The sequence below is a fragment of the Dunckerocampus dactyliophorus genome, chromosome 1 (genome assembly GCF_027744805.1).
Source record: "Dunckerocampus dactyliophorus isolate RoL2022-P2 chromosome 1, RoL_Ddac_1.1, whole genome shotgun sequence".
Lineage (NCBI taxonomy): Eukaryota > Metazoa > Chordata > Actinopteri > Syngnathiformes > Syngnathidae > Dunckerocampus > Dunckerocampus dactyliophorus.
Genome location: NC_072819.1, coordinates 50,479,403 through 50,498,419, shown reverse-complemented (window position 1 = coordinate 50,498,419; position 19,017 = coordinate 50,479,403). Strand labels below are relative to the sequence as shown.

The 19,017-nt window shown below is 42.1% G+C and overlaps 1 protein-coding gene across 2 annotated transcripts; it reads right to left on the bottom strand.

Annotated features, from left to right (window-relative positions):
- Positions 1–441: 441 nt before the first annotated feature.
- Positions 442–19,012, bottom strand: LOC129179162 (uncharacterized). 2 transcript variants are annotated; one of them, XM_054772052.1, is made up of 10 exons: positions 18,937–19,012; positions 16,755–16,818; positions 10,013–10,112; positions 9,339–9,632; positions 7,180–7,256; positions 5,125–5,467; positions 4,976–5,053; positions 4,747–4,916; positions 4,604–4,663; positions 442–1,943 (listed from the first exon to the last, which is right to left on the bottom strand). In XM_054772052.1, exons 3-10 carry the CDS (start codon positions 10,083–10,085, stop codon positions 1,719–1,721), a joined length of 1,320 nt encoding a protein of 439 aa, XP_054628027.1. In that variant the 5' UTR covers positions 10,086–10,112; positions 16,755–16,818; positions 18,937–19,012; the 3' UTR covers positions 442–1,718. The 2 variants fall into 2 exon arrangements, with proteins under 2 accessions (XP_054628027.1, XP_054628019.1); XM_054772044.1 differs by lacking the exons at positions 16,755–16,818; positions 18,937–19,012 and having other exon boundaries at positions 10,013–10,331.
- Positions 19,013–19,017: the final 5 nt, after the last annotated feature.

Genomic DNA, 19,017 nt, shown 5'->3' with positions numbered 1-19,017 from the left:
GCACATACATAACTGTATCGCACATATATAACTGTATAGCACATATATAACTGTATAGCACATATATAACTTTATAGCACATATATAACTGTATAGCACATATATAACTGTATAGCACATATATGACTTTATAGCACATATATAACTGTATAGCACATATTTAACTGTATTGCACATATAACTGTATAGCACATACATAACTGTATCGCACATATATAACTGTATAGCACATATATGACTTTATAGCACATATATAACTGTAGAGCACATATATAACTGTATAGCACATATATAACTGTATAGCACATATATAACTTTATAGCACATATATAACTGTAGAGCACATATATAACTGTATAGCACATATATAACTGTATAGCACATATATAACTGTATAGCACATATATAACTGTATAGCACATACATAACTTTATAGCACATTTATAACTTTATAGCACATATATATCTTTTTAGCACATATATAACTGTATAAGTTCCAACACCGTGGCTGAGGTATCTGGGGTAGTCAAAATGCTCCCCAATGGCAAAGCTCCGGGGGTGGACGAGTTTTGCCCTGAATTCCTCAAGGCTCTGGATGTTGCGGGACTGTCTTGGCTGACACGTCTCTTCAACATTGAAGTCGGGAACAGTACCTCTGGATTGGCAGACTGAGGTGGTGGTCCCCCTTTTCAAGAAGGGTGAGCGGAGGGTGTGCTATAGGGGGATCACACTCCTCAGCCTCCCTGGGAAAGTTTATTCCAGGGTGCTGGAGAGAAGGGTACGACCGTTAATCGAACCTCGGCTACAGGAGGTGCAATGTGGTTTTCGTCCTGGTCGCGAAACACTGGACCAGCTCTACACCCTTGCAAGGGTCCTGGAGGGTACTTGGGAGTTTGCCCAACCGGTCTACATGTGCTTTGTGGACCTGGAAAAGGCATTCGACCGTGTCCCTCGCGGTGTCCTGTGGGGGGTGCTCCGGGAGTATGGGATTGGTGGTGTGCTACTACGTGCCATTCAGTCCTTGTACAACCGGAGCAGGAGCCTGGTTCGCATTGCCAGTAGTAAGTCAAGCCTGTTTCCGGTGAATGTTGGCCTCCGCCAAGGCTGCCTTTTGTCACCAATTCTGTTTATAATTTTCATGGACAGAATTTCTAGGCGCAGCCAAGGTGTCGAGGGAGTCCAGTTCGGGGGAACTAGGATCTCATCTCTGCTATTTGCAGACGATGTGGCCCTGATGGCCTCATCGGGCTGTGACCTGGAGCGTTTACTGGGACGGTTTGCATCTGAGTGTGAAGCTTCTGGGATGAGACTCAGCACCTCCAAATCCGAGGCCATGGTTCTCAGTCGGAAAAGGGTGGATTGCTCCCTCCGGGTTGGGAATGAGGTCCTGCCCCAGGTGGAGGAGTTCAAGTATCTCGGGGTCTTGTTCACGAGTGAGGGAAGGTTGGAGCGTGAGGTCGATAGGCGGATCGGCGCAGCGTCTGCAGTAATGGGGTCGCTGTACCGGACCGTCGTGGTGAAGAGAGAGCTGAGCCGGAAGGCAAAGCTCTCAATTTACCGTTCAATCTATGTTCCCACCCTCACCTATGGTCATGAGCTTTGGGTCATGACCGAAAGAACGAGATCGCGGATACAAGCGGCTGAAATGAGTTTTCTTCGTAGGGTAGCGGGACTCACCCTAAGAGATAGGGTGAGGAGCTCGGTTATCCGGGAGGAGCTCAGAGTAGAGCCGCTGCTCCTTCACATTGAGAGGAGCCAGCTGAGGTGGCTCGGGCATCCCTAGTGAGGTGTTTCGGGCATGCCCAGCCGGGAGAAGGCCCCGGGGAAGGATTATGTCTCACAGCTGGCCTGGGAACGCCTTGGTGTCCTCCCGGTGGAGCTGGAGGAGGTGGTCGGGGACCGGGAAGTCTGGGCTTCCCTACTGAGACTGCTGCCCCCGCGACCTGGACCCAGATAAGCGGAGGAAAATGGAATGGAATGGAAAAGACTGTATAGCACATATAACTGTATAGCACATACATAACTTTATAGCACATTTATAACTTTATAGCACATATATATCTTTATAGCACATATATAACTGTATAGCACATATAACTGTATAGCACATATATAATTTTATAGCACATATATAACTGTATAGCACATATATAACTGTATAGCACATATATAACTTTATAGCACATATATAACTCTATAGCACATATATAGGCCATGAGGCTTCTCAACGAAGCACTCACACACGCTGCACGCAACACACGCACACACTCATAGCACTTTATTTATTTATATATTTATTCATTTATTTGTATTATTTATCTGTATTAATGTCTCTTCTGTTGTTGTTGCTTAATTTATTGGTATTAATGTTTCTTATGTTCTTATTCTTTCTTGTGTTTTCTTTCTTTTCTTTGGAGAATGAACAGAATAAGAATTTCATTGCATAGTATAACTGCTGTTTTACTATGCATATGACAATAAAACTCTTGAATCTTGAATATAACTTTTTAGCACATATATAACTTTATAGCACATATATAACTGTAGAGCACATATATAACTGTATAGCACATATATAACTTTATAGCACATATATAACTGTAGCGCACATATATAACTGTATAGCACATATATAACTTTATAGCACATATATAACTTTATAGCATATATATAACTGCATAGCACATATATAACTTTTATAGCAGCCTGTCGCTTGTCATCCGAGAAATCTTTCCACCAGGCTGACGATCAGCAGTAAACAGTCCACACGTTCAAAACCACAAACATATTTTCTGCAAGTGTGCAGAAAGCTGAGCATGCGGCGGAGGTGCAAAGGACAGTTTGAAACATCAACACGTACCACAACTCATGTCTGCCAGGTTCAACTATTTGGTGAAACTATGTTTTTTTAAAAATAAAAAATAAAAATCTTGATAAGTCTACTGTATTTCTGCAAAGTACAGTAGGATTGCTTCATTTCAAATGGAATATTTTCACAGTTAGAGCATAGAAAACCTGTTTACGACCTTCTAAATATGTTTCTCTTAACACTATTAGAGCCCTCTGGACATGAAATAACACCCCTAGTCACCTTTACACTCCTATTAGCCAATATAGTAGAAAATAAGACATTTAAGAGCAATAAAAGCCTGTTGTTCTGGCGATCATGTCTGGTGCTTGTGTGCTTGTGTACAATACTACAAATCTTTGCAACATCTTTGACTGCTTTCTATTTGCATTTTGGTTCATTTTGTCATTTTTATGCTTGACAATGCTTAATTTAGGCAAAAACCCATCAAATTTGCTGAAATGTGCTTATTTGTTTGCTAAAAATAGGCCATGTTCAATGACGAAGCAGCGTGATTTCTGAATTTATATATTTTTGAATAACATTGATAATAGTGAAGCCGCAAACTTGGAAGCACAACGTGGCACGTCTTGTCAAAGCATCTTCCTGCTGGAAAATCTCTGCTGAATTCTAACTCGAGTCCTAGAGCTCTTTTTTTCCCTGCAGATAGCGGCATGAAAACACTTTCTATTTAAGTTACTATTAACAAAAACTCATTATTTCCAATTTAAAGCAGAGAAAAGAGATACCATACCGTATACAGTGGTGTCAAAAAGTGTTTGCTGGTGTGTTTTGGATCATTGTCCTGCTGCAGAACCCAAGTTGCTTTCAGCTTGAGGTCACCAACAGATGGCCGGACATTCTCCTTCAGCAGAATTCATGCTTCCATTTATCACAGCAAGTCTTCCAGGTCCTGAAGACCATCACACTACCACCACCATATTTTACTGTTGCTATGATGTTCTTTTTCTACTTTTACGCCAGATGTAATGGGACACACACCTTCCAAAATGTTCAACTTTTGTCTCGTCAGACCACAGAGTATTTTCTTAAAGGTCTTGGGGATCATCAAGATGTTTTCTGCCAAAATTCAAATGATCCTTAAAGTTCTTTTTGTTCCTTAACTGAGGCAAGTGAGGCCTGCAGTTCTTTGGATGCTGTTGCGGGGTCTTTTGTGACCTCTCGAATGAGTGGTCGCTGCGCTCTTGAGGTCATTTTGGTTGGCCGGCCCCTCCTGGGAAGGTTCACCACTGTTCCATGTTTTGGCCATTTGTGGATGATGACTCTCACTGTGGTTGGCTGGAGTCCCAAAGCTTTAGAAATTACTTTATAACCTTTTCCACACTCATAGATCTCAATTCATCTCAGTTATGTTATGTTTTAAAACAGGGACAATCACAATTCACACAGGGCCATGTAGGTTTGCATTTTTTTCCACCTTCATAATAAAAAGTTTCATTTAAAAACTGCATTTTGTGTTGAGTTGTGTTGTCATTGGCTAATATTTACATTTGATTGATGATCTGAAACATTTAAGTGTGACAAACATGCAAAAATCAGGAAGGGGGCCAACACTTTTTCACCCCACTGTAGATGGTTTATATTATAATATTAAACTGTCCAAGATGTATTCATTGAATGTGTTTATTATTGTAGTTGCTGAAAGCCGTTAATACTATTTTGGTCCTCTATGTGGTTAAACAAGGTAAGCCAAATATTATTTGATGGTGGAGATCATGTTCTCTGTGCTGCAACCTTCTTCCTGGGCTGAGGAATAGGAGGAGGCTGCTCGTCGTTGGTTGTTGGTCTGGAGGCCTGAAGGGAAGTGACAAACAGGAATTCAGTCAGGAGGCTGTAGGCTGCTGTTATCCACCTTCAGGCCTTTTCTCTCCTCCCACCTGTGCCAGTCTCTTGGGGCTGGACTGCGGCTGGCTTCTGGGATGCTGCGGCACGCCGCGTTTTTTGCGGTGCTGCTGTCGAGGTCCGGTGTGGCCAGCTGGCTGATGCTGATGACACTGAGGCCGCTGTAGTTCACGATTGGTCCACCCCAAACGAAGCTCCTCCTCCTCTGTTGTCATTGAGCGCGGATGAAGCGTGTTTCATAACTTACACTGGGCCGCGCCTTACCTTGAATTTGTTTCCTTTTTTCTCGTACGCCTCGGACGCAGCAAACGATTAAGATGATAATCAACAGCAGAGCAAGGCCTGGTGGGGGGAAGACGCGATAATAAAAACATGTTGGAAATATTCCAAAAGTAATGTTGAAACGAGCTCACCTCCCATGCCGCCCAGGATGCTCACCATGATCCTAAAATCCAGGCCAAATAATTCTTTCGGGAAGATAGATGAGCCTTGAATGAAGCCAGTGTGAGAAAGGAAGGCATTATAGCAGCACAGAGCCAAACCCCAAACCCAGTAAGAGCAGCATTGTGGATCATACTCACTTGATTCAGTGCAGTTTTGTGCACGACCGTCGCTGCTTCTGGAGCTAACACGGTTGGAAACTTTGCATTTGAACAAACTGTTTGTGACCTCCTCGGCAACACGCAGGAGAGTCCACTTGCCTTCCTTTGGCAAAACTTTGTCATTTTCAAACCACTCAAGGGTGGCATCGCGGGTCTGTGGGTCACAACTGTGAGTGGGGTTTTTTTGGAACCTAAAAAAAAGTGTCATGTAGCACTAAAAGTCCCAGCACCCTGACTGATTGAGGAATTAAATCAGTTTTGTTTTTGTTCCCAAAACCTTTTCTACGTCTGATAACGTCTTGCCACGTGGCACTTCCAATTTCACAACTTCACTTCAAACTGTGTGGTTTCATTGTCAAATACGGCCTATTATGATATACATATTACGATGTTTAAGCAAGTTTTACCTTTTTTTCTTCCCAAATTAAGCATTTTCCAGCATAAAAATGGCTACATGACCGAAAACAGAAGTATAAGGCATTCAGAAGACGCATTCAAATACGTTGTGACGATATGTAGCACTGCACACTGGTCACTAGGTGTCAGTCACGTTACGGTAATGTTGTTGCGACACACAAGCACAGGCTTTTATTGCAGGTTTCAATGATCTCACAACAGGCACAATAATCCCTAATAAAAATCTGAATCCAGTATAATGCATTCCTGTTCGCCTCTCTTCCAGGTCCCATGGACCCCATTTATAGTAACACACACAAGCACAAGTCTTATTTATGTCTCAAATGGCTTATTTTGTTTTATTTTGTCTCCCATATTGGGTATTACCAGTGTAAAGGAGACTTTGGGGGTGTTATTTCATGCCTGGAGAGCTCTAATAATAATGTTAAAAACCGTATTTAGAAAATCGTAAATGCTTTATGAAAATATTCCGTTTATAAATAAGGAATGCTCCTTCGTGGAAATTCACTTATTACGGTCAGGCTCCAATTAACCGCGATAAACGAGGGATTACTCTATGGAGTGTTATTTCATGTCTAGAGGGCTCTAATAATGTTTAAAAAACGTATTTAGAAGGTCGTAAACAGGTTTTCTATGCTTTACCTTCAAAAATATAGTCGTCCCTCGCTATAGTTGGAACACTGCGACCCCACTCTATCGCGTTTTTTCCAAAATAATTACAAAAAAATACGCATATTTAAACAAATTGTAAGTATTTGTCGCCTAAATTAAGCATTTTGCAGCATAAATTAACAAAAATATGAATATACGGCATTCAAATAGTAATGGCTCTTACTGTGGTTGGCTGGAGTCCCAAGAAATGGCTTTATAACCTTTTCCACACTGATCAATTTTGGATACCGTAAAGCACCGTGTATAAACCGCACCCGTGTATTAACCGCACCCCCATTTTCAGGCTCATGGCGGAGAAAAAAGAATTTTTAGTTCATAAATGCTTGCCAACTCTTTGATCTCAAATCAACATGCGTAATGGTACTAAGCAATTTCAAAAAGAAGAAATCTGAACTTCGGCATCTAGATCTTTAATATTATGGCTAAGCACAGATTAATAATAATAATAATAATAATAATAATAACAATAACAAAAATCAAAATAAAGAAATTTGCTATTTTCAGAGATGTTTTGATATCTTATCTTTCACTGCTTCTCTTTTTCTCTATTATTATTTTATTGCATTGCTTCAGTGTGAATTTGAATAAACTCCAACGTTGTATTGTATTTTAAACCATCTGCAATGTTTTAATGGAAGCTTAGGTCAGCTTCAGTGTATATAGAGATCGTTTCACAGACACAGACACAACACTTTTCCACACCACCGTACACGCATGTTGGCGCCGCAGGAAAAGCAACTACATGTGACGTTAAATGCTAAAAAAGTTTGCTCTCACCTGAGCAGCCGTGCACGTGAATTTCACGTTGCCTGACGAATCACATTCCACTTTCAATACGGGCTTGGAGACGGGATCTGATGAGAACGGAAACAACAGACGGTTATGTTGCACAGGTGGAGTGGCTGCGATGAGATGAGGGTCCACTTTTGGTGAAACTGGGGGATTTTGCCGTTAAAAACAAACATTTCTGTGACTAATACATTAATCTCAGTGACAAAGTGAACGTATGGAGCTAGTATCTATGAGCTGGGATTGCTTTGCCTTGGCAGAGGTCTGAACTATGGAAAGCAAACCCTTGACGCTTTAAAATGGATAACAAAAAATAGAGTACAGTAAAACCTTGGTTAGCGTCATCCATTGCAGAAGGTCGGACTCTAACCAAATCAGTTTTTTGCCTAAGAAATAATGTCAATCCAATTAATCCGTTTCAGAAAACCAAAAACGTTAACACTAAACACATTTTTATAGTTTTACAACTGAAGATGTGATTGTTGACGTGGCTGTCCCCCAAAGACACGACATGGGACCGAGATCAACCACCACCCCCTTCCTGTTTTGCCACGAGCTGTTTCTTGAATTCAACGGTGTTTTTCACCTCGGTAACACAAAATGGCGCCAAAGAAAGTTGCAAGCGTCGGCTATTTGACCAAGAAGGTGAGAAACACGACTGAATTCAAGAAATAACTCGTGATAAAACAGGAAGACGGGGTCTGTGTGGTGTCTCGCTGCCACATCCTGTCTTTGGGAACAGCAGTCTTCAATGAAGGTAAAAGTAACCTTCAATTTTCATCGAGCCCATTTCTATGCATGCAAAACTACAATTATAAAATGATAAAAACATGTTTTGTGTTAACATTTTTGAGAGTCAACCGCTGTAACGTAGCTGACTTCAGGTTGCACTTTTGATTTTGTTCGCTAGCTAATAGGAAGGGAGAAAAAAATCCAAACCTACATGGTGATTGAGTTCTATCTACAAGTAATTTGAGATCTGTGAGTGTGGAAAAGGTTCTAAAGCCATGGAACAGTGGTGAACCTTCCCAGGAGTGGCCGGCCAACCAAAATGACCCCAAGAGCGCAGCAACGACTCATCCGAGAGGTCACAAAAGACCCCACAACAACATCCAAAGAACTGCAGGTCTCACTTGCCTCAGTTAAGGTCAGTGTTCATGACTCCACCATAAGAAAGACACTGGGCAAAAACGGCCTGCATGGCAGAGTTCCAAGACCAAAACCACTGCTGAACAAAAACAACATTAAGGCTCGTCTCCATTTTGCCAGAAAACATCTTGATGATCCCCAAGACCTTTGGGAAAATACTCTGTGGTCTGGCAAGACCAAAGTTTCTGGAATGTGTGTCTTATTACATCTGCCGTAAAAGTAACGCCGCATTTCAGAAAAAGAGCATCATAGCAACAGTAAAATATGGTGGTGGTAGTGTGATGGTCTTCAGGACCTGGAAGACTTGCTGTGATAAATGGAAGCATGAATTGTGCTGAAGGAGAATGTCCGGCCATCTGTTGGTGACCTCAAGCTGAAAGCAACTTGGGTTCTGCAGCAGGACAATGATCCAAAACACACCAGCAAGTCCACCTCTGAATGGATGAAGACCTTGGAGTGGTCTAGTCCAAGTCCTGACCTGAATCCTATTGAGATGCTGTGGCATGACCTTAAAAAGGAAAAGCCTCCAATGTGGCTGAATGACAACAATTCTGCTAAATTCCTCCCCAGAGCTGGAAGAGACTCATTGCAAGTTATCACAAACGCTTGATTGCAGTTGTTGCTGCTAAGGGGGGGCCCAACCACTTATTAGCTTTAGGGGGCCATCACTTTTTCACACAGGGACATGTAGCTTTGGATTTTTTTCTCCCTTAATAACAAAAAGTTAATTTCAAAACTGCATTTTGTGTTCATGTGTGCGATCGTTGACTGATGATCTGAAACATTGAAGTGTGACAAACATGCAAAAAAAAAAAAAAGCAAGCAGGAAGGGGGCAGTCACTTTTTCACACCACTGGAGCCATAGAACATAGAACATAGATGGTGTATTAACAGCACGACAAGACGCCCCCCATGTCGTACGCTAACGGGAGGAAGCATGCGTCATAGTGCAGCTGAGTGAAGATGCCAAGCAGTGGAAACGTGGACTTGATACCCACCCAGCAAACACAAAAACAGGCTTTTCTGAGCCGTCATCGATCTTCCGCTGGTACCATAAACTTCTGGCATGTATGCGCCCGAACTACTTCTCCTCATGTTGACAAGTTTCAGGGATCCGTTTTCATGAATATCGTCTGGCTTCCCGGTGGAAATCTCCCCGTTCCGTCTTTGATCGAATATCTTCGTCTTGTTGTGCCTCCATCGCAAGTTTTCTGATGTTTGCAGCTGGTGGTGCAGAGGCACGGTGAAGCTGCCACCGATGGCGCCGTAGGCGTCACAGTCATCCTTGGAATCTTTGGAACAAAATAAAGATCTTTAGTCCAGGAAAGGGGGGGCACTGATGCTGGGTATCGTGGTTCCTAATAACTGACAACACATCCGATTCATTATGAGTCTGGATCTTTCTCTAACAAGTCACTGCTTCACTTCCTGTTCACCCCTGGTCTTACTTTTGCTTTGAAAGCGTTTGAGGTTCTTTTCAGAGCAAATCCACGAGTCCTGAGAGGGAAATACGCCGATACCTCGGACTGAATGTTGCAAAGAAACCTTGCCGACTGAACTTCTTGTGTGTTAGTGCGATCATTTCTGTTGAAGGCTATTTTGCAAGTGATGCTACCGATCAACAAGAACATTGAACTGAACGGTAGATGACTTGAAAAGACGTTAGCGGTACCTGTGGAGGCAAGGAAGCAGCTGCAGAGCAGGAAAAGGACAACTGAAGAGGCAGCAGCCATCCGCACCATCATCTCCAAAGCTGAGTGAAAACGGAACAGCTGCAAGAAGTAAGAAGGTTATTTCCTGTCGAAAGCGGTCAGAGGAGTTACATGTTCTTGCAAAGGAAGTGATCCAGGAGGCCCCTCTGACGTGTGACAAATGTCACACCGAGGAGCAGCAGACAGAACAGGCGTTGCCTTTTGTTTGATAAAATATTCAATTGTGTGACTCGTCTGCCGTCGATGCCACACGTTGAACAGATGGAAGCAGGTGCAATTCAACAGTTAATCCACGGGGTGACGCTGTGGACCACGTTTGTTCAAAGTTTGATTCAACAAAAACATGAAGGCTGCTGGAACAGAACAAACGCTCAAAGAGCCGCTCATCTTTGGGAGTCGATCGAAAAGAAAGGAGCCGAACTTCACATTACATTACCAACAAGGGAGTCCAAAGTTCGAAATGTTTGGTATGGAACATACAATAAAATCGTTTAAAAATACTTTTTTTGTAAATATATATATATATATGTATATATATTTTGTACAGATAAAAAGCATAACTATTGATACTAATAACTAATAATGACACAGAGCTTTGTTTTTACATGTATGTTTTTTTAGCTTTTTTACAAAATTTAAAAAATATCTACAAATTAAATTGTCTGAAAATGTACTGAATTGTACTGAAAAATCCTTTTTCAGTATGGTGGAAAAAGTTTGGACACCCCGAGCCTACTGTATTATTATTATTATTATTATTATTATTGCCTTTGCACCTAGATCTTTTACTATGAAATGATATTGTATCATCTTATCTTATCTGTTATTCATCTAGCTATAATATTTTATGTATCTTAATTTTTTTATAGTGCTTTTCAAGACACCCAAAGCGCTTCACGATGAAGTGAACCCGTTATTCATTCACTCCTAAGTCACACACTGGTGGTGGTAGGCTACATCTGTACCCATCTGTGCCCTGGGGTAGTCTGACGGAAACATTCGCGCCCACGGCCGCTCCGACCACCACCAAACGTTCATTCGGATTCATACGCCAGGCGGGTGAAGTGTCTTGCCCAGGGGCACGATGACAGTGACTGGGTGGCGGGAGCGAGGGTTTCAACTACTTCCACATTTCTCAACCGATTCACACCGTTCCAAAGTCAAAATTCTCAACTCATTCGTGAAATTTAGCCTTCCCGGTACATTGCGCTATCATGTTAGGTGTTAGCGTGTTAGCATTGCTAGCAAGTTAACATTAGCACAGTAGCATTTTTTGTAGCACTGTAGCGTACAGGTACCACCGGCCACATTTGTACATATAGGCACTTAAATAAATATATACATTAACATACTAATGTTAGCATGTTAGCATTGCTAGCAAGTTAACATTAGCACAGTAGCATTTTTTGTAGCACTGTAGCGTACAGGTACCACCGGCCACATCTGTACATATAGGCACTTATTTAAATATATATATTAACATACTAATGTTAGCATGTTAGCATGCTGATATTAGCATAGTAGCAGTTTAAGCCATTTTCATAGCTAGACACATATATAAACACTTAGCACTATTATGTTACATGTTAGCATACTAACACTAGCATTTTAGCATGCTAATGTTAGCATACAAGCATTTTTAGCTATTTTCATAGGCAGACACTTGTATACAGGCTTAGCACTGTCATGCTAGGTGTTAGCATGCTAACATTAAAAATCCAAATATGTAGATCAAATAAATGTAGGACTTTATTAATATTTATGGTGTATATCACAAGGTGGGGGGGGGCGATGGCGCTTGGCGGAGGTCTGCGCTCTCTGAGTGCTTTTCTAGTCTGAAAATAGATTCAGGATGGATTTTGGCTTTTATCATTTTTATGATATTTCAAAATGGGATTTTAGGTTTTTCAAGAATGGGAACTCGTCACTGGTCTCATGACCCACTGGGCCTCTATATTCCGGCTGCTTGTGTTCCCGTGTGCGACACAGATGACCCTGTTCTGTTAAATGGGACTATATAAATAGAACAGCTATTTTTCCACTGCGTGCGTCCAACAGCCGACCAAAGACGCCACACAAATCCTTTATAGGTACCTCAGGGTCCAATCACTGTCCTACACCATCAATCTCCACAGCCAATCAGGACCCCTCACATAACCATAACAATCAGACGTACTCTGAATGGCGTCTCTGTTGGGCCCTCTCAAAGGTTGGGAGTGTTTTCACAATAAAGCAGTGCTTGTTGATACTGGAAACTCCAGTCTAAGTAGAGGTAGCTTCAGCTTTAAATATTAGGACATGTTTTACAGGACTGCTGATGCAGTTGATAAATAAAGGCTTTGTGTGCGTATTGTGTGGTCTGTATTCTGTTGCACACGACCACACGTCCAAGCTGATTTCTATTTGTGGAACAATGACAAGGGTCTTCCAGGGTAGCGTCAGCGTGTAGTCGGGTATCTCTGGGCGGTGCCGCCCATTTGGTGTATATGATCACACCGAGGGGGTCCAAACTTTTTCACCGATGGCCACATAGTGAAAAATGAAAGGATGCAACTTTGCCACTTTGTAGAGCAGCACATGTGCAGCAGATGTGCCAAGAAGGTAAACCTGCGTCTCAGCTTTGTCACACACTGGAGCTGAGAACGGCCGTTGGTACCATTTGCTCTTTTCTCATTGGTGCTTCAAATTATTTTCCCAAATAGTTCGTCTTTCTTTAAACAGTCTTTCTCAATTTTCTTTCTGTCATATTTTCACTTTATTTCATATTGCAACTTTATCTCCCAACCTAATTTTTTCCAAAATTACTTTATTTTGTGTGTTTTTTATAATATCACAGCTTTTTAAAAAATAACACATTTTTTCTTGAATATTCCAACTCTGACACAAAAATGACATATTTTTTTCCTCATAATATTACACATTTATTCTCGTTAGTTTTTTTTCTGAATATTTTGACTTGATTCTCATAAAATGTTTTTTTGTGTTTCTGCTGTTTTTTGTTTCAAATTTTCCAACAGTTTAAACTTGCTTCTCGTAAATGTTCTTCTTGTGATTATGACTTTATTCCAAGAATATTTCCACTTAATTCTGCTCACATTCTAACTTTTTCCGCAACCTCATTTTCCAAAAATGACAACTTTATTGGTTGTATAATAATACTAAGTGAGAAAATGTCTTTTTTCTGTAATATTTCAATGTTATGCAACTCAAATGATGTTATTTTTCCTTATAAGATTACACCCTCATTCTTGTAAAATTCTGATTTTTTTCATCTTAGAGTACAACTTTTTTCTCTTAATATGTTGACTTTATTCTTAAATAAATGATATAACAAATGACAGCAATCCGATTTAAAAAAACAGCTGCGGGCTGCAAATTTCCCCCGGGCCCCACTTTGGACACCCGTGGATTACACGGCGGACACCACAGGCACAAGTCCCATTTACTGCCGTAAGATGGCGCCGCTTCGGTTGTCATGTCTTTGTTTTAAGATGTGTGACACGCACGCTCAGGATGGTTGCGAGCGCAGGAGGCTGTTGCCGACGCCTTGCGGTACTCAGCAGTTTAGAGGCCTGCAGCTTAAAAATTCTGGGTATTAAAAATGATGCAAGAATGTCTTCCGGTGTGCACACTGGATCTGTGGAACTCTGTCTTCACATGAGGTTTAGTGCGTCTGATTTATTTCAGCTGGTTGGAGGCGGTGTGCTGCTATGCTCATCACCTCATGGACAGGTGAAGCGTGGGACAGGTTTGCGGTGCCGCAGAAGGCGTCCTCTGGGGTTGACAGGGTTTGAGAGAGGTGAAGTCGTTCATTGTAAAGTGAGGCTGTTTCATTTGTGATAAAAAAATGAAATAAAGTCAACATCATTGCCAGACACTTCGCAAGATGGACCTCTTTCCTTGTTCCCTTATGTCCTCCAACCTGTCTCTCGAACAAGTGAGGCTGCTGCAGTCAAACAAGTCATCATGATCATGTAAATGTGCTCCGACTGATCGGCCACCGATCAGTGTCGGCCAATTTCCGTGAAAAAGCACAGTATCGGCATATGCCGATCACATCCGGCCATCACCTCCGCCCCCATTGCAGCATCCAGCCTGTAGCGTCCGTCTCCCGCCCTCCTTCCCTCCACGAAGCCAAAGCAAGCATGTCTGCCGTGTGGGACTTGCCTGTCCTTGTAAGAGTGATTTAAGTTTTGCACTCAAAGCTTACAAAGCTTTAGTTTGGTACGGCATTTGGGGGGCGGGCACTTGGCGGCGTGTGGTGATTTATTGAGGCTCGCGACCTTGGTGACCCCTGATATAGTGTTCCCTCGCTACATCGCGGTTGACTTTTCGCGGATTCGCTCTTTCACTGATTTTTTTTTAAAGTGAAATTTTGCAAAAAATTTTTAACAGCGTATGAGCGCGCTTTGTCTTCTGCATCTTTGTGCCGTATTAATCTATCGGTGCTGTGTTGTATGTGTCTGTTATTGTATTTACTACTGCTACCAGTAGAGGGTAGTAGAGCCACAACAGTCCTGATTGGCTAAGGGAGAACCCGTCCATTGTGTTATGCGTTCTGATCTATCAATCAGTCTCCTTTGTGCATGACTGCTTGTTTCCTGTTGTGTGATCGCTAGCTGCTAGCGAATGAAGGCAGAAGTTATGCGGCTGTAGAGCGCCTGGAATACTGAAAATGAATCCTTGGTTCATGGAGGACGAATGCGTTTTAACAAAGATGCAAAAACGCTACAGCCTGATGGCGCCAGGACAAGCCACGATCAGAGGAGGGAAATATACGTGAGTCACATCATTTCTTGTGTCCAGTCTCGTAAGGTGAGCACTAAAATTCAAACGAAATTTGAACTTTGAGAGCGTTTAAACAAAAGAGGAATGTGGTAAAATGTTAATGCCTGCGTGAGAAAAGCGTATCAAGTGTGTGATGAGGGGTTTTACAGCCTTAAAACATATAGAATCATTGGACAAAAACATAATTAGCTACTTCGCGGATTTTCGCAGAACCTGTCCCCCGCTACACACAAGGGAAGACTGTATAGCCACTGGTACATTCACAAATTGACACTTATCGGTATCGGTGGATTTCACAGCATGAAACCCTGATCGGATCATCCCTAGTATACAGTCCCTCGTTTATCAGGGTTAACTGGCTCCGCACCTGGCCGTGATAAGTGAATTTCCTCCATATAAATGGAATATTTTTGTAGTTAGAGCATAGTGTGATAGCAAAATTAACATTTTAGTCATCTTTTCTTTTAGGTTTAGGCTAAACAGTCCAACGGCCCTCCTAGCTTTCTCCCAGCGTCTCTGCTCGGCAGGTTGTTGTGATTTATCGTTCCTTATCAGCGTACGTGTCTGTGCTTTTACGTCTTCATGATATGAGCCAGCAACAGACGATGTTCTCTCTGCTTGCCAAGCGCCTTCCCAAAGCTTTGCTCGTAAAATAGATAAAACAATTGGTTTTGTGGACAATCTGTATTAATAGAAAATTGCCAAAGCAATCAAAAACAAAACCTGTTTTCGACCTTAAAACGACCTAAATACGGTTCTTAACATTATTAGAGTCCTCTAGAATGAAATAACACCCCTATGGTCACCATTACACTCCTATTACCCAATATAGTAGACATAACAAGAGAAAATAAGACATAGGCTTGTGTGTGTTGCTCTAAATGTGTTCCCTGGGGGCCCTATGTGGGGGGCAGACAGGACTACCTGTTTTACTGTGCATATGACAATAAAACTCTTGAATCTTGAAGTGATGTCAGGGTGTGGGTCGTGTCAGCAACAGTAGCCCGTTTTTTTAATAAAGGATTTTTTATTAGGAATTATTGTGCCTGTTGTGCGACCATTCAAATCTGCAATAAAAGTTTGTTGTTCTGGCAATCAAGTCTGGTGCTTGTGTGTCTCACAGAACATTGCAGTAACATGACTGCCACCTAGTGACCAGTGTAGAATACTACACATCATCACAAAGTCTTTGGATGCCTTTTATTTGTATTTTAGTTCGTGTAGCCATTTTTATACTTGAAAGTGCTTAATTTAGGCAACAAATTTGCTTAAATATGCATTTTTGTAAACTAATAATAGGCCTTATTCAACCACAAAACAGCATGATTTAATAATTCATAACATTTTGAAAAACCCTGATAGAGTGAACCCTCTAAATTTGAAGCGTGAAGTGGCGAAGTTCTTATAATTACGTATACTGTCAATAGCGGTTACACATTTGTGCAATAGCATCCACACACATTTTGTGTGTAGGAAACACTCAAATGTTACACCTCAGAAATATAGAAACATGTACCAATACGAGTTTTACATGAAAAAACACAACATTTTAAAGTGTTCCCATAATGCATTTAATTTGAGAAAACCACATCATTGGAGGAGAGCGTAGAAAGTGGCACTGCAATGCTCCTTCTGTCCACCAGGAACTAGCACAGCCAAAGCACAGCCAAAGCAAAAAGAGGGAAGCTGACGTCATTGCAGAGTCCCATTGAATGCGTTGCTCAGACGCAATGCCTTATGGGAAAACATTAAAATTAAAATTTTAAAGACATGTTTGTATATTTGTATGTACACCTTTTGTGTATTGAGTTGCTGTGTGCTGAATTAAGTGCTCCGAGTAAAGTGTTCTTTGAAAGATGACACCGTGAGTCAGATTGCTATGTTGTTATACGTATATGTTGTATACATACTGACCTCCACTGGCAGCCAATGGCTTGACAGGCTTGTTGTGAGCGCACCGACAGCTCGTGATTGGCTCCTGCCAAAGAAAGAGCGTCACGGACTCGTGAGGGGCAAAGCATTTAAACAATCCGGAGTAGTTTGGAAGTACAAGAGATGAGAAATGAGCTGCATTTGCCATATAAGCTGCAGTTTTCAAAGTTTATGAAAAAACTAGCGGCTTAAACAGCGGAATTGACGGTAATGACACCAGCAGGTTCTGCACTCCAGCGCTTCAAATTCACGGTTCGGTCAGGTGCAAACGGCTTTATGCTTATTGTATGTCAAATGTTACTGGACTGAACATCACCGTGCCCCCAGGGACTCAAGATGGATATTAGCATATTTAGCATATTGAAGTGGTTATGCTGATTCACAGGGACGGCATCCAGCTCACCCGTGACCCTGATGAGGACGAGCGGTAAAGAAAATAGATGAATAGTTTCAGTAGGACTGCGACTGGGATTCTTACTCCATAAAATCTGACAAATCCTGCTCTCATGTGCAAGGCCTCCGGGGAGAAGCTCCCCACATAGCTGTCTAAATCTGGACTACAGAGGGACGGGGGGGCAGTGGCGGGGGGGTGTATGAACAGGAGAGGGAATGTGAATAAACACCCGCTGCAGATGGAAAAACCCTTTTCTACATTCTGTTGGATGCTTTTTGGCATGTAGAGCATTTCTTCTTTTGACTGTCAGACATACCGGACAGTTCAGACAACCGGAAGTTGGCGGTTGGAACCTCGCTCCCCTCACCCAGTCACTGTGGTCGTGTCCCCGGGCAGGACATTTCGTCGCCCTTGCCTCCAGTGCTGCCCACACTGGTGTACGAGTTTGAAAGCATTTTTGGTGGTGGTCGGAGAGGCCATAGGCGCAAATTGGCAGCCACGTTTCCATCAGACTACCCCAGGGCAGCTGTGGTCCTCATTTTCATTTATTGTGTGATGAATGAATTCATTTATTATCGTCCCAGACCAAGATCATTTTTTTCAAAAAAGACTTAAAAGAATAAATGAATCCAATTTCATGGAACAAATACTAGAATACTAGAAGCTTTGGGACTCCAGCCAACCACAGTGAGAGCCATTATCCACAAATGGCTAAAACATGGAACAGTGGTGAACCTTCCCAGGAGTGGTCGGCCAACCAAAATGACCTCAAGAGCGCATCGACGACTCATCCAAGAGGTCACAAAAGACCCCACAACAACATCCAAAGAACTGCAGGTCTCACTTGCCTCAGTTAAGGTCAGTGTTCATGACTCCACCATAAGAAAGACACTGGACAAAAACGGCCTGCATGGCAGAGTTCCAAGACCAAAACCACTGCTGAACAAAAACAACATTAAGGCTCGTCTCCATTTTGCCAGACAACATCTTGATGATCCCCAAGACCTTTGGGAAAATACTCTGTGGTCTGACGAGACAAAAGTTGAACTTTTTGGAAGGTGTGTGTCCCATTACATCTGGCGTAAAAGTAACACCGCATTTCAGAAAAAGAGCATCATAGCAACAGTAAAATATGGTGGTGGTAGTGTGATGGTCTTCAGGACCTGGAAGACTTGCTGTGATAAATGGAAGCATGAATTCTGCTGAAGGAGAATGTCCGGCCATCTGTTGGTGACCTCAAGCTGAAAGCAACTTGGGTTCTGCAGCAGGACAATGATCCAAAACACACCAGCAAGTCCACCTCTGAATGGATGAAGACTTTGGAGTGGTCTAGTCCAAGTCCTGACCTGAATCCTATTTCCTTAAAAAGGAAAAGCCTCCAATGTGGCTGAATGACAACAATTCTGCTAAATTCCTCCCCAGCGCTGGAAGAGACTCATTGCAAGTTATCACAAACGCTTGATTGCAGTTGTTGCTGCTAAGGGGGGCCCAACCACTTATTAGCTTTAGGGGCCAATCACTTTTTCACACAGGGACATGTAGCTTTGGGTTTTTTGTCTCCCTTATTATAAAAAGTTTCATTTAAAAAGTGCATTTTGTGTTGAGTTGTGTTGTCATTGACTAATATTTACATTTGTTTGATGATCTGAAACATTTAAGTGCGACAAACAAGCAAAAAATAAGAAATTGGGAAGGGGGCAAACACTTTTTCACATCGCTGCACTGTGCAAAAGGCTCCATGGGACAGGAATATTTCCACCACATCCTCACCGACATGTAACGGGTCCTTCCTGGCACCATGTACCAACACCCGGCTTAGTATCTGTGTCGACATGTCAGCGTAACTGCAGT

What these genes read in the sequence shown, in the direction of transcription:
- LOC129179162 (XM_054772052.1), bottom strand. Translation starts at nt 10,085, where the DNA reads ATGATGGTGCGGATGGCTGCTGCCTCTTCAGTTGTCCTTTTCCTGCTC. An exon ending in CTGCTTCCTTGCCTCCACAG is followed by an intron (nt 9,633 to 10,012) that starts GTACCGCTAACG and finishes TTTGTTCCAAAG; the next exon opens with ATTCCAAGGATGACTGTGAC. An exon ending in AAAAAGGAAACAAATTCAAG is followed by an intron (nt 4,917 to 4,975) that starts GTAAGGCGCGGC and finishes CAATGACAACAG; the next exon opens with AGGAGGAGGAGCTTCGTTTG.